At 43.8% G+C, this 14,647-nt stretch overlaps 1 protein-coding gene across 2 annotated transcripts; it reads left to right on the top strand.

Annotated features, from left to right (window-relative positions):
• The first annotated feature begins 197 nt into the window (after nucleotides 1–197).
• Nucleotides 198–14,527, top strand: LOC139403493 (kelch-like protein 9). Of its 2 annotated transcripts, none has more exons than XM_071146954.1 (9): nucleotides 198–399; nucleotides 995–1,048; nucleotides 1,531–1,870; nucleotides 2,507–2,639; nucleotides 7,691–7,887; nucleotides 8,221–9,043; nucleotides 9,167–9,280; nucleotides 11,903–12,111; nucleotides 12,587–14,527. In XM_071146954.1, exons 1-9 carry the CDS (start codon nucleotides 344–346, stop codon nucleotides 12,872–12,874), a joined length of 2,214 nt encoding a protein of 737 aa, XP_071003055.1. In that variant the 5' UTR covers nucleotides 198–343; the 3' UTR covers nucleotides 12,875–14,527. The 2 variants fall into 2 exon arrangements, with proteins under 2 accessions (XP_071003055.1, XP_071003056.1); XM_071146955.1 differs by having other exon boundaries at nucleotides 316–399; nucleotides 969–1,048.
• Nucleotides 14,528–14,647: the final 120 nt, after the last annotated feature.

Genomic DNA, 14,647 nt, shown 5'->3' with positions numbered 1-14,647 from the left:
CTTAGGCACCAATGCATTAGCAGCTGAGTCTGTTCTGCTTAGTTCATTGTCTGTATATGAACCAGAAACGAATTGCATGTGGGATGTCTCGCTTTCTCTTCCATCTCTGCATCTGTCTTTACAACACCTAATGTGTCAAAAGGGTGGGGAGGGTTAAACGAAATGAGCGAGAAAGAGAACTGACACAGGAAGTGGCTGAGCTCTCGGTTAGCTGTGAGAAACTGACTGTGCTGCTGTTTACCACGCTCTACATAACGGTTCCAATCTGCATCCAGCTGCTGCAGGAAGACATTTAGTGATCTGTAAAGCATTAAACAGATTGCTGTATGTTGGTTATGTGTGTATGCCGGAAGAAGGCCGTCCGGTTAGGGAGAACCTGTTGAAAATAATCACTTCAAGGTAGGTTCCTTCCTTTCCTCGCATGTTTGTTAATGCAGGTGTAAAGTGTGTACATTTGATATAGAGCACAAAGTCTTGCACAGAAACATCCATGATCCAAAAACAGAATATAAACAGAAATTATGAATATGTAGTGAGGTGTAAGTTCAGAGGTTACTGTTAGATGTAAAAAAAAAAAATACTATTGTAATCCACTAGAAACATCAAATGTGTTGAAGTATTGAAGTTACACCATAGCAACATAAATGTTGTGTGAAGTTACGGGAATGTCTTAACATTTACAGCATACACGTACATGTATACACTAACACAGAGACAGTATGGTAACGATATGATCAAGAAAGTCCCACATTGCAAACATGCACCTCTAGCCCTGGGCCTGTTCTGATGAAGTGAGTCATACTATACAGCATTGAGTACCAGACAACCTATGTATGAAACAAAGACATACTCAACTGTTTCATTTCCCAAATTGTAGCTTGTTCAGAGTGAAGAGGTTCTGAAAGAGAGAATAGAAAAGTATATTGTACTGACAGACTAAACATCAATTTAATCCTGCCCTGTTTTAGTTTTGTCTCATGTCTCTGTTTCTAAGGAACCTTTCACAGAAGGGCAGCAGGACATCCAGCAAGACACCAACTGAGATGGGGTAGGCTGATCCAAATATTTGTCATTTTTAGGTTTAAGTATTTTGTCAGGGACACAACTTTCACACCACATTCTGAAATGGTATTTTTGTCCCCCCCAGTTGTATAACTGGAATGTGATACAAAATGAGACAACGGTGTGCTTTAGGGCCATGCAGATGCCTCCGAGCAGTCGGGTAGGCTGTTTGGAATGTTTCTCCGATAGGATAATTTTTAAAATTATAATTATGCCCCCACACTTCTAAAACCAAAGTTGTGCCCCTGATTTTTGTATATGAATCAATGTGCGAATTCAAAAGACGAGCCACTGTAAACCTTAATGTAAAGGGACAAAAATCCAATATATGCACTTTTCAGCACTGAAGATATGAGTTTATGTGAAAAACAATGTCATAGACAGATTAATGTGATAAAGGGTGGAGTTAACTTATACTGTAGCTGAGGATGATACAGCAGCTCTCAGACCCCTGTCGTTGTGTTCCAGGGGCAGTGGAGAGGAGAAGGAGAGTGTGCAGGGGAGGTTTCACAGGAGACTGTCTCGTCTGGGGAGCAGAGGCTCTATTAGAGAGCCACCCAGACCTCCACCCCAACCTGTCCAACCCTCAGCCACATCTCCGCCCCTAGCCCCGGCCCCAGCTCCAGCCCCGGCCACAGTTGACAGTCCCACTCCCCCAGCAGCGAAACCTCCAACCCCTACAGCCCCAGCCCCTAAACCCTTGGAGCTTCCCCCGAAACCCACTGATATAAGCCTGAAGCCAACCCTCCCTCCAAGGCCTCTAACCAGGTGGTTCAGCAGCAATGAGCATGGCACCACAGTCCTACAGGTATAACCCAACCAGCCCTCATACACCAGGCAGAGATATTAAAGTTGTAATAGGGTTATCCACATAACAAATACTACATTTTACTATAGAATACTATAGTACTTACTATAGAATTCTATAGTGTCCTGTAGTAAACTGTAGTATACTGTAAAATACTATACTATACACTGTAACATCCCTCGATCATGTAGTGCTTATAAATATCATTTTGTGGTATTCTGTAGAATATTATACTACACACGGTCGTATCCCTCGATCGTGTAGTGCTTACTGTAGAATTGTGTTGTATACTGTAGAATACTATACTACACACTGTACTGATACGCACATGTTTAATATGCATATAATCCACCCATTCCCCTCCCCAATATCCATATCCCAATAAATACACTACAGTAAATACTACAGTATACTACAGTCATATCCACAAAAACACTGCAGTAAATACTATGTATAAAAATATTACAGTATACTATAGTGTTTTTTTCGTAGGATTATTTAGCTGTGAGGGTTGCCGAGATGAAAAAGAATCCTGGGACGATTATTTCAGTAATCTATCTGAATGGTTGCTAACATCATTTAACATGGAGCGGATCGAGACGATTGATGGAAGATGAATCTTATTCTTCCTTCCAGGGGTTTGAGTTGTTCCGTGGTGATGAGACTCTGTGTGATGTCATCCTGGTGCCTGGGGACAGCAGTGACACCTTCCCCGTGCACAGAGTCATTATGGCCTCTGCCAGCAACTACTTCAAAGCCATGTTCACTGGTTAGTCTGTGATAAATCACATTCAAAGAGGGCTTTCAATTCATGCAATATGTCAATATGTTTTTATATGTCAAATTATTTCACTGGTGATTGTTTTAAAATGAGAAAAAAAGGAACCCGCCCACTGCTCTTGATAGTATCACTGCTCTTTAATAAGCTTTACATATTGGCCTCACGGCCTTCTCAGAGATTTTTTAAATTAGCACCCTCCACCTAGCCCCACCCACATCCGTTCCACGCATCGAATGGGGTTGGAGTTGAAGGAAAACAAATAAGTGCTACCAAATATAACAATATGCATTTCATAAATATTCTAATAAAGTGTGAACATAAAACACGTCTGTAAAACCACAATGTGGACATCGTTTTCATAAATCATTGGGTACAGCGCAAAAAAAATGTCAGAGTAATCTGAAAGCAGCACAACAAGGCTCCACGAAGGAAAATATGTAGGAGATGCAAGTGGTCAAAGAGGGGACCAGGAACACAGGCCGTGGACACGGAGCTACAGCAGGAATCAGTAATTAACCTCTCCAAAAAAGTCTGACGCGCAAATCTCAAGGGCCGCGGCTTTTGTGGCGCAAGGGGTAACGATGCTTCGAGGGTGGCTGTTGTCGGTGTGTGCAGAGGGTCCCTGGTTTGAACCCAGTCTTATCTAAGGGCCTCTCTTTTGTACCTACATGTGCAGACAAACCATTTGATACGAAAGTAGATCTGTTTATGTTCTTTCGCAAGAAGTCAACTTAAGCACGTGTTTTCTCAAAACACTGTTTCGTGCCTAGAAACTCAACAAAGAACTGGTACCCATTTTAAGCCCAAAAGCAAATTATGGTCCTATGGTTAACAACTCCTCAATTAATACCTCCTCAATTATAGTCGAACAAGATGCCATGTCAGTGTAACAGTTTAGCTTCCGTCCCTCTCCTCGCCCCATACCTGGGCTCGAACCAGGGACCCTCTGCACACACCGACAACAGCCACCCTCGAAGCATCGTTACCCATTGCACCACAAAAGCCTCGGCCCTTGCAGAGCAAGGGGAACAACTATTTCAAGGTCTCAGAGCGAGTGACGTCACCGATTGAAACGCTATTAGTGTGCATCCTGCTAACAAGCTAGCCATTTCACATCGGTTACACTCACCCCCCTTTTGACCTCCCTCTTTTCCGCAGCAACCAGTGATCCGGGTCACGGCACCAATGTAACAGTTTAGCTTCCGTCCCTCTCCTCACCCCGAACCAGTTACCCTCTGCACACACCGACAACAGCCACCCTTGAAGTATCATTACTCATCGCGCCACAAAAGCCAAGGCCCTTGCAGAGCAAGGGGAACAACTACTTCAAGGTCTCAGAGCGAGTGACATCACCGATTGAAACGCTATTAGAGAGCACCCCACTAACTAGCTAGCCATTTCACATCGGTTACATCAGTACATACGAGAAAAACAAACTACATTCAGAAGAACCTCACTAGAACAGAAGAACAGGCACTTAATGAACTAATGAAAGATTCATCTTTGGTTATTAAACCTGCAGACAAGGGGGGTGCTGTTGTCGTTTTAGACTATGAAAAATACAAAGAAGAGATTCAGAGACAACTCAGCAATAAACGTTTCTATAGAAAACGGAGTGTTGATCCCACACAGGTGTTCCAAAGGGATATATGCTCTAATCTGGAGCCCTATTAAATAACCTTATCTCAAAACCTGAATATGAATATCCTTGCTGCAAATGTGCCATACATCCATGCCTGTACATTTTGTCGAAATTACACAAACCTAAAACACAACAAGGCAATTATCCAGGCAAACCAGTGGTTGCAGGAATAGGCTCAATGCTAGAGCCATTGTCGAACTTCATAGACTCTTTTATTAAAATGAATGTGCAAGCATTGCCATCATATGTGAAAGACTGTAGACTTCATAAACAAGATTTCACTAATAACGGGTTTAACAGAAGACTGTATTTTGGTCACATTAGATGTCGAGAGTCTTACTATTTCAGGTCTGATGATGAACACTATCTCCAAACAAATGGAACATAGATGGACTCCACATTCGCTCCGAGCTATGCTAACCTTTATGTACCCAGGTAAAGACAGTTTCAGGTTGGATATTCAACGGATATTCACGCTTTCAATCCTGAATAGCTTTCAAACCACTTGAGCCACAGACTCCAAATAAGTGTCATGATGTTGGAAAAATTGCACAGGTCTTATTTTCACTATTTGACCCTTAATTAGCTTTGAAAAGCTAATAAACATGTGGAAATGTGAGCAGCATTTTGTATTCCCAGTTGAATTAGAGAATGTAAACAAAGTACAAACTTTTTTTATATTTGAATTTCAATAGCTCCTTGGTCATGTGACCTACTGACTTCAAACAAGGTTCAGAATGTCCACTGACTACCCTTCTATATTGCACACCCTTGAGTTTGTCCATTTTCATCTCACAAGTTTTTACATTAATGTTTTTAACTTTCTAATTTCAATAGCTCCTTGGTCATGTGACCTACTGACTTCAAACAAGATTCAGAATGTACACTCAATGGGCCTACACATTGCATACCCTTTTGTTGTCAATTTTTATCTCACACGATTTTACATTCATTTGCCTGCTCTGCCCCCGTGAAGGACAGTGTCACTCACACACCTATTCACTTGGAACTTCTCCCTTGGGCCTTCCTGACCTCCAGCAGGCCCCCATTGACCTGGTGACCTCTGACTCCAGGCCTCTAGGCCCACACGCCTGCCTGCCCTCTCCTTGGGCCTGAGAGTGTATAGCTTTCTCCCAGGAACTACAGCCCTTCAGGCCTCCACACCTATAGGTTAGGCTATAGGCAATAGGTTTCTAACACTGAACCCAAACCGGCTGCGCGCGTGCGTTATCGTGCGCCATCGTGCATACATTTATTTTGCCTCCCTCACACCAAACGCGATCACGACACGCAGGTTAAAATATCAAAATAAATTCTGAACCAATGACATTCATTTGGGGACATGTCGAAAAGCATTAAACATGTATGGTAATTTAGCTAGCTAGTTAGCTTGCACTTGCTAGCTAACGTTAATTTTTCCTATCTAGCTAGCTTGCTGTTGCTAGCTAATTTGTCCTGGGAAATAAACATTGAGTTATTTTACCTGAAATGAACAAGGACCTCTACTCAGACAATTAATCCACACATAAAACGGCCAACCGAATCGTTTCTAGTCATCTCTCCTCCTTCCAGGCTTTTTCATCGTTTAATTTATATGGTGATCGCATCTAAACTTTCATTGTATTACCCCGACTACTGGCAAAACAGTTAGTCTTTCAACCACCCATGTGGGTATAACCAATGAGGAGATGGCACGCAGGTACCTGCTTCTATAAACCAATGGGATGGGAGAGGCAGGGCTTGCAGCAAGATCTGCGTCAGAAATAGGAATGAGTTCTATTTTAGCCCTTGGCGTCGCAGCGAGCAGTGTGGGTGCAATAATTGGATAACATGGATTTCTAAATTTATTTTGCAACGCTTGCGCACGCGACGTGTCCGGTTTGGTCAGCATGTTAGAAGAGGCTATTCTCCACAATGTGTGGATGAAGCTCTTAATTTGCCATTGGGGAAAACAGAGATGAACTGCTACAAAAAAAGGCCAACTAGAGCTAAAGAACACTCTGTAATGTTCACAACCACATATACTGTACTTTGAACTCGTGAAACGTGGGAGATGCTGTCAAGAAACACTGGCATGTTTTATTATCGGACCCAGCTTTGCCGGCTGAATTTAATAATCCACTACTTGTTGTATATAAGAGAGGTCACAATTTACACAATAAATTGGTCCATGCCAACTGAACTGCCAGCCACAAAAGAAAATCAGACAGGCTCTTTTACGCCCTCTTCCGAATGGCAGCTATAAATGCAGAGGTTGCGCACAGTGCAACAATATGATGAAGTGTGAATATTTCTGCCACCCACATACAGAAAAACGGTTCCAAATAAATGACATTATTACGTGCTCCACCACCCATGTTATCTACATTATTAAATGTCCATGTGGGCTGTGTCATGTAGGTAAAACCTCTTGTTCTCTCAAAGAGAGAATCATTGAACATAAAAGTTCAATTAGGAGAAACGACAGGGATTATCCAGTCGCAGTACATTTTAATGACCTAAAACATGACCTTTCTACCTTTTAGATTTTGTGGCATAGAGAAAGTTTAGATATCAGTCAGGGGAGGTGATAGTAATAATACTCTGAGTAAAAGAGAATGTTTTGGGATTTTCACCCTCCAGACATTATTTCCTAAAGGTCTTAATGATGAAATGCCAATGTATGTTATGTTGAAAATTTGAACATGAATTATGCCCCTATTTCAGATTACGCTGACGTTTTTCTTGCGCTGTACCCAATGATTTATGAAAACTTGCTTGGTAGGTCGATATCCTCATTGTGGTTTTACAGACGTGTTTTATGTTCACACTTTATTAGAATATTTATGAAATGCATATTGTTATATTTGGTAGCACTTTTTTGTTTTCCTTCGACTTCAACCCCATTCGATGCGTGGAACGGATGTGGGTGGGGCTAGGTCTACATAAGGGTGCTAATTTAAAAAACTCACCAAAGCTCTGAGGTAGACCGTGAGGCCGATACATATAGCTTATTAAAGAGCAGTGATACTATCAAGAGCCTTGTGCAGGTTCCTGCTTTTTTTCTCATTTTATTCAACTGTTACCATGCACCTGCAAAAAAGATAGCTTTAAAAGGCGAGTGCTCCCAAAGGATCAATGATCCTAAGTATGTAAGATTGTTTCACAGACGAGTTCAGGGCTGAGCTAATAAAGTCTCTCTCTTACTGTACTTGCACTCATCACGTCCACTCAGACCAATCACCATAAAGGGGAAATGTGGTAAGAAACAAATTCCAGACAAGGACACTGACACCTTGACTTAAAACATCCTATTTTTACATCTCACTATGTTAAAATATACTTGCACTCTTACACCATTAACTGTAACAGCATCCACCCTCTATATCTCTCCCTTTTCCTCGCTCCCTCTCTCTAGGGGGTATGAGAGAACAGGATATGAGGGAGATTAAGCTCCATGGGGTGAGTAAAACAGGTCTGAAGAACATCATAGAGTTCATCTACACATCCCGGCTGAGTCTGAGCATGACCAACCTGCAGGACACTCTGGAGGCTGCCAACTTCCTCCAGGTCCTCCCCGTCCTCGGCTTCTGCAACAAGCTGCTCAGCACTGAGGTTAGTGAATCCGGATACCTACTGGTACTGAAACATAAAAAATAAAAAAACATTTTTCATTTAACTAGGCAAGTCAGCTAAGAACAAATTCTTATTTACAATGACGGCCTACCGGTGAACAGTGGGTTAACTGCCTTGTTTAAGGGCAGAACAACAGATTTTTACCTTGTCAGCTCGGGGTACTGGCCCAACGCGCTAACCACCTGCCGCCCCACAAACAACAGGCAGGTGGATGGGTGGATTGAAGAGACAGTGGAAAGTTTGGCAGATGTAAAAACAGGAGACCCTTCACAAGTTCATCCAGTCTTGTCTGTTTACCTGTTTGTGTGGCAGATCACCATTGATAACTGTATGGAGGTGGAGCGCATCGCCGGGGACCTGCTCCTGGAGGATGTACAGGCCCACATTGGGAAGTTTGTATGTCAGAACCTGTCAGCATTGCTACAGTCTGGCCACTACCTGCAGCTCTCTCAGCCCAGCCTGGCCAACGCCCTGGCCAGCGACAGCCTCAAGGGCTTCTCTGAGATGGAGCTGTACCGCATCGCCCGCTCCTGGCTGGACCACGATCCCCCCACCCGCCGCTCCGCCGCCTACTCCCTGATGAGCCAGGTCCGCTTCCCCCTCATGACCCCCACTGAGCTGCTCGAGATCTCCCAGGAGGATGAGGGGCACGATGATGGCGGAGCGGCCATGATGCGCTCGGACACGGCCTGCGTCAACCTCCTGCTAGAGGCCAGCAACTACCAGATGATGCCCTTCCTCCAGCCTTCCTTACAGACGGAGCGCACGCGCATCCGGTCGGACGCCAAACACCTGCTGGCGCTGGGCGGGGTGATGAAGCAGCAGCTGGTGGTGAGCAGGGAGCTGAGACTGTATGATGAGGAGATCGGCCATTGGAGGGCGCTGAGGCCTATGGAGGTTCCCCGCTACCAGCACGGCGTTGCCCTGCTTGGGGGCTTTCTCTACATCGTAGGCGGCCAGAGCACCTACGACACCAAGGGCAAGACAGCGGTGGACAGCGCCTACCTCTACGACCCGCGCTTCGACCGGTGGTTGCAGGTGGCCTCGCTCAATGAGAAGAGAACCTTCTTCCACCTGAGCACCCTGAAAGGGAAGTTGTATGCTGTTGGGGGCCGGAACGCCTCAGGAGAGATTGGTGAGTCACTAAGTGTACTGGATAGGTTTTTCCTGCAATCTGTTACACAGAAATATCAATAAATTCCAAGGGATTATGATCTTTAAGGTGCATGTTGAGTAAATTAGTTTTTTACTCCTTTAGACACCATGGAGTGCTACAACCTTAGAAGGAATGAGTGGACATTCGTGTCTCCCATGGTCGACCCCCACTACGGGCATGCTGGGACAGTCCATGGTGACCTGATGTATGTCTCAGGTGAGTTTCTCAGACCACTGGTAGTTAGATTACAAACTTACCAAACTGTTAAAACCTACAATGTGAAGGCCTGAATTGACTGTGATTGTTGCCCTGATAAAATCAGCTCAGACTGGAGAGGTTATGAGTTAATGAATTCAAACAAAGGCTGTGTTGTTGACATGTTTTAATCGACTCTTGTCAATTAACAGCTTTGATAGACTTTAACAAAACATAGTAGTTCTGGAATGTTCTCATTCTAATCTTGGTCGATTTCTATGTCGGTCACCTAGCAACTATGAGGGCCAGGAAACACAAAGACCTTTGGTTGAAATGGGTCAGAGTATACTTATTTTCCGACGAGGTTAACCACAGCTCTCTGAAAAGCAATTGTGTAAAAGTCTTGCACACAGATAGCCAGAAAACAGCTTATTCTGAACACATGTTTTGAAAGTGCATGTAGAAAATGTATCATTTTTAATCTGCAATCATTTAAACAGTGGTTTAGTAGTTTGAGCCCAAAAAGCAGGTGGATCCCATTGGATGTGTTATGGAACATGTAGAGGAGGGTGTAATGTGCAAAAGAAGCTGGTGGGATGGAATAAATGGAATGTAGTCAAATGTGGTTTCCATATGTTTGATACTGTTCCCTTTATTCCCTTCCAGCCATTACAATGAGCATGTCCTCCTATAGCTCCTCCCACCAGCCTCCTCTGGTAATGGGTTAATGGCATAGACATTGAAACCAGTAGATAGTGATAGCGCTGACGCCATCCATGTATTCCTATGGAAAACTCCCGATTGCGCATAAAGCCGGAAGTATTTGAATTTGAAGCCACCATATTGCTGAATGGGGCAATCAATGGAGGCTGCTGAGGAGAGGTTGGCTCATAATAATGGCTGGAATGGAGCAAAATGGAAACCATGTGTTTGATGTTGTTAATTTGAAAATAAAAGAGAGCCGCACACTCTAGGAGCTCAGATGCAAAAATGTAATTATCAACGTTTCGACAGCCAAGCTGTCTTCATCAGGGTATAATGTTCATCAGGGTATAATGTTCATCAGGGTATAATGTTCATCAGGGTATAATGTTCATCAGGGTATAATGTTCATCAGGGTATAATGTTCATCAGGGTATAATGTTCATCAGGGTATAATGTTCATCAGGGTATAATGTTCATCAGGGTATAATGTTCATCAGGGTATAATGTTCATCAGGGTATAATGTTCATCAGGGTATAATGTTCATCAGGGTATTTGATGTTGTTAATACCTTTCCATTTATTCTGCTCTAGCCATTACCACGAGCCCATCCTCCCCAAATAAGGTGCCACCAACCTCATGTGGGCTGAATTGCACCAAAAAATTGTAAAGGATCATGGTGAAAGTGGCCCTAGCAAGCAAAGGATCATGGTCAATGTAGTCGTTTTCTTCCTGCCTGAGCGAGTCAACCGGGAGTCTCCTTGTAGCCTGCCAGCCCCTGATTGTTCTGTTTCAGCATGTGGTCCTGTGTGACTACAAATGTAGTAGTCAAGAATGGATCACCATTTAATTAAATATCTCGATTTCTAGCGAATTTTAAAATAATTCACAGTGGGGATCGAACTTGATCATAATAAACACATTTTAGAGGCCAAAACGGTTGTCTACATTTTTTGTGTTTGACCGTTCTGGCAATCGTAATTTACATAGGCTTTCTAGGGCAGACTAGGGCTTTCGACACTGCTACATTGCTACACAGTAGCCGACCAGCAGAGCTCGTGACTTCACACTCCAGACCGGAAACTGGGAGCCTGGGTAATGGCCAGAGCTCTCTGCAGCTCGCAGCACCAGACCACGTCCTTCCTGTTCAGACCTAAACATTTCTGTTTTTCACATTAATGCTCCTATCCCACTCTACGCTGGTGGTTGACAGTATGTATAGGAAAGCACCTGACCACCGGCTCACAGTTCAGTTCCCTACACCATCAATCTTTCCTTCTCATGGTCCATCCTTCACATTTACTACCAAAGTTACACTGCCTTCCCCTTGAACTCCATGGATCTGTTAAAGTCAGGGGAAGTGAGCTGGAGTCAACGACCTCGGTGGAACTTCACATGATTATGCATAGTATTGACGTCAGACGAAAGCAGCAAGGACACCGATCGTGTGAAACAGTGTGTCTTCCTAATGTTGTGAGATTTTCTGTTGTTTACAGAACACTGGTGCTGTGAGATTAGAATATCAGGGCCTGCTTAGAAAGTAGGAGAAAAAATGAATGGCTGCAGTATTGCCGTTAACATGTATGTATGAGCATATGATGCATGGAATGTTAAGGCCTACTTATATGAATGTATTCTTATTTTACATGTATGTAGTTCTGTCCTTAAGCTGTTCTTGTCTATTAATGCTCTGTATTATGTTCTGTTTAGTGTTTTGTGTGGACCCCAGGAAGAGTAGCTGCTGATTTAGCAGTAGCTAATGGGGATCCTAATAAAATCCCAAAATAAAACTCTGGTATATGGATTGAAATTAAAATGTTTGTCTTGTTAAAACCATAGTATACTAGTTTGTAGACATAAAATAGTATTTTAGTAAACATGTTGTCATAGTATCTACAGTATCTAATAATGAAACCAATGTCAATTCACTGATCCAACAGGCGGAATCACAGGGGACACGTTCCAGAAGGAGCTGTTGTGTTATGACCCTGAGACTGACGCATGGAGTCGCCGTGCCGACATGATGGAACTGCGTGGCCTACACTGCATGTGCACAGTGGGCGATAGGCTCTATGTGATGGGAGGGAACCACTTCCGGGGCAGCAGCGACTATGATGACGTACTTAACTGTGAATTCTACAGCCCTGAGGTGAAACAAGGCAAAGGCCCTGATTTTGGTCCCAACAATATGATAAGCAATTTTACCACTTTTCCGAAACCTCTAATCCTAACTGTTACTTAAGTCCTGAGTTTGATGATCAGGTAGCCTAGTGGTTAGAGCATTGGGCCAGTAAACAAAAGTTTGCTGGATCGAATCCCCAAGCTGACAAGGTAAAAATCTGTCATTCTGCCCCTGAGCAAGGCGTTAACCCACTTTTCCCTGGGCGCCAACGACGTGGATGTCGAATAAGGCAGCCCCCTGCACCTCTCTGATTCAGAGGTTGGGTTAAATGCGGAAGTTGAATGTATTCAGTTGTACAACTGACTAGGTATCCTCCTTTCCCTTAAAGTTTTAGGAACTTTCTGGGTTGGGTGAAAATTACAACCAAACAAGGAACCAATGGCATTTGGAGAAATGCGGAATTCTGAGAATTCTCATACCTGCGTTTTATATCTTCCCCCAGGTGGACCAGTGGACGGTGGTGGCGGCCATGCCACGGGGCCAGAGTGATGTAGGGGTGGCCGTGCTCCAGGGCCAGATCTATGTGGTTGGGGGCTACTCCTGGAACAGCCGCTGCATGGTGGACATCGTGCAGCGCTACGACCCAGAGAAGGACGAGTGGGACCGGGTGTTCAATGTGCTGGAACCCCTGGGCGGCATCCGGGCCTGCACCATGACTGTGCATCTGCCTGAGGGTGCCGTGGACGACGGCCAGATGCAGGAGTGCCCGCTGGACACTGCCAAGAACTGAAAGCTGAGATCAAGAACATATAGATTTAGCTTCTCTGTGTTTGAGATGCTGGAAAGTGTGACTTTTTTGTGGGAGAAGTGGAAAATGTGCAGTAGAATTTCTCGAATAGGTCCCACAAGGGGTTGGAACTGGTTCAGGAAACACAACAGAAAACCGGAAAATAACAAAACATTTCAAAGAACAGAATTGGAACCGGGAATGAAAGTGATCCATACTGTTCCGGAACTGAACCGTTATTTTTTTAAATGCATGGCAACCGGTTAATAACGTTATTTTACTTTCCTGGCATTTTGTTTTTGTCCCACAAAAAAATGCAACAAAGTATCTATGGAAAGCCCTCACTCTGCCGCTCTACACACACGAGTTTGTTATCTAACTAGCTCAAGCTTGTTAGCAAGCTAGCTCAAAGGACAGTCAGTTTCTCCATACAAGCCGCTACTCATAGGTATAATTCTGTGGACCTAATTCAGATAATGCATGTCATAACAAGATGCCCAGATCTTCAAGCCTCCTCCTCAACCCTCTCTCCCCACCAGTAAAATATCAGTTGCATCTTCCGTTATAGGCTACATTTCTGTCCATCACGCATGTAAACAACTAGTTTGCCTGTTCTATCAACACTGATTGGTGAAGTAATTTAATGAGCTAAATGTAAAAAAAAAACGGTTGATTTCACAGGTTAAAAAATAAACAGAGGCACTGCATTGCAGTGCTAGCTGTGCCACCAGAGACTCTGGGTTCGAGCCCAGGCTCTGTCGCAGCCGGCCGCGACCTGGAGGTCCATGCGGCGATACACAATTGGCCTAGCGTCGTCCGGGCTAGGGAGGGTTTGGCCAGTAGGGATATCCTTGTCCCATCGCGCACTAGAAACTCCTGTGGCGGGCCGTGCGCAGTGCACGCTAGCCAGGTCGCCAGGAGCTCGGTGTTTCCTCCGATACATTGGTGCGACTGGCTTCCGGGTTGGATGCACGCTGTGTTAAGAAGCAGTGCGGCTTGGTTGGGTTGTGTTTTGGAGGACGCATGGCTTTCGACCTTCGTCTCTCCCGAGCCCGTACGGGAGTTGTAGCGATGAGACAAGATCTTAACTACTAACAATTGTATACCACAAAAATTGGAGAGAAAAGGGGGTCAAATGAAAATAAAATGAATAAAAACAGAAAGGAATGATTTAAACCAGTACTTTTTGAGGGGGGGGGGGGGGTTCAAACCAGTTCAGAACTTTATTTTTCTGGTCAGAACAGTGGAACGGAACAACAACAAAGTGGTTCTCTTCAGAACAATATGACTGGGAAATCATTTTGGTTCAAATCCCTGGGTCTCAGCTATGTAGTTGACTGACTGTACATGTAGTTGACTGACTGTACATGTAGTTGACTGACTGTACATGTAGTTGACTGACTGTACATGTAGCTGACTGACTGTACATGTAGTTGACTGACTGTTAGTTTCCACTCCTTGAGTCTATTTTGTTGGAACTATCGTTGTATCTGAGTGACTTCTGCTATGCTCTTTAATGTAGAACACTTATGTTTTTAACTTTTGGCATTGTATTTTCAAACTGTAAATGATAGCTTAAATTATGTTTGATTGATAAAATAGTATTTTGTATTGTATATGAATGACTAGTGTATTTTAAGAAATTAAAATGCATACTATGAATCATCCTTTTCAAGTCAAACCAAACACCACACAATCTAACATGTCATCCCACTAACTAGTCTAGAGGGGTTGATTGAGTTGAAGGGATGTGGGTTGAACATGGAGGTCTTTGCA

The sequence above is a fragment of the Oncorhynchus clarkii genome, chromosome 3, assembly GCF_045791955.1.
Source record: "Oncorhynchus clarkii lewisi isolate Uvic-CL-2024 chromosome 3, UVic_Ocla_1.0, whole genome shotgun sequence".
Lineage (NCBI taxonomy): Eukaryota > Metazoa > Chordata > Actinopteri > Salmoniformes > Salmonidae > Oncorhynchus > Oncorhynchus clarkii.
The sequence above is the reverse complement of the archived record's forward strand: the minus strand, read 5'-3'. Positions and strand labels throughout refer to the sequence as shown.

Excerpts from the sequence above, each read along its gene's own strand:
- LOC139403493 (XM_071146954.1), top strand. The coding sequence starts at position 344 with ATGCCGGAAGAAGGCCGTCCGGTTAGGGAGAACCTGTTGAAAATAATC. Across the intron at positions 1,871-2,506 it reads ATGGCACCACAGTCCTACAG|GGGTTTGAGTTGTTCCGTGG; the intron begins GTATAACCCAAC and ends TCTTCCTTCCAG. Across the intron at positions 9,044-9,166 it reads GAACGCCTCAGGAGAGATTG|ACACCATGGAGTGCTACAAC; the intron begins GTGAGTCACTAA and ends TTACTCCTTTAG.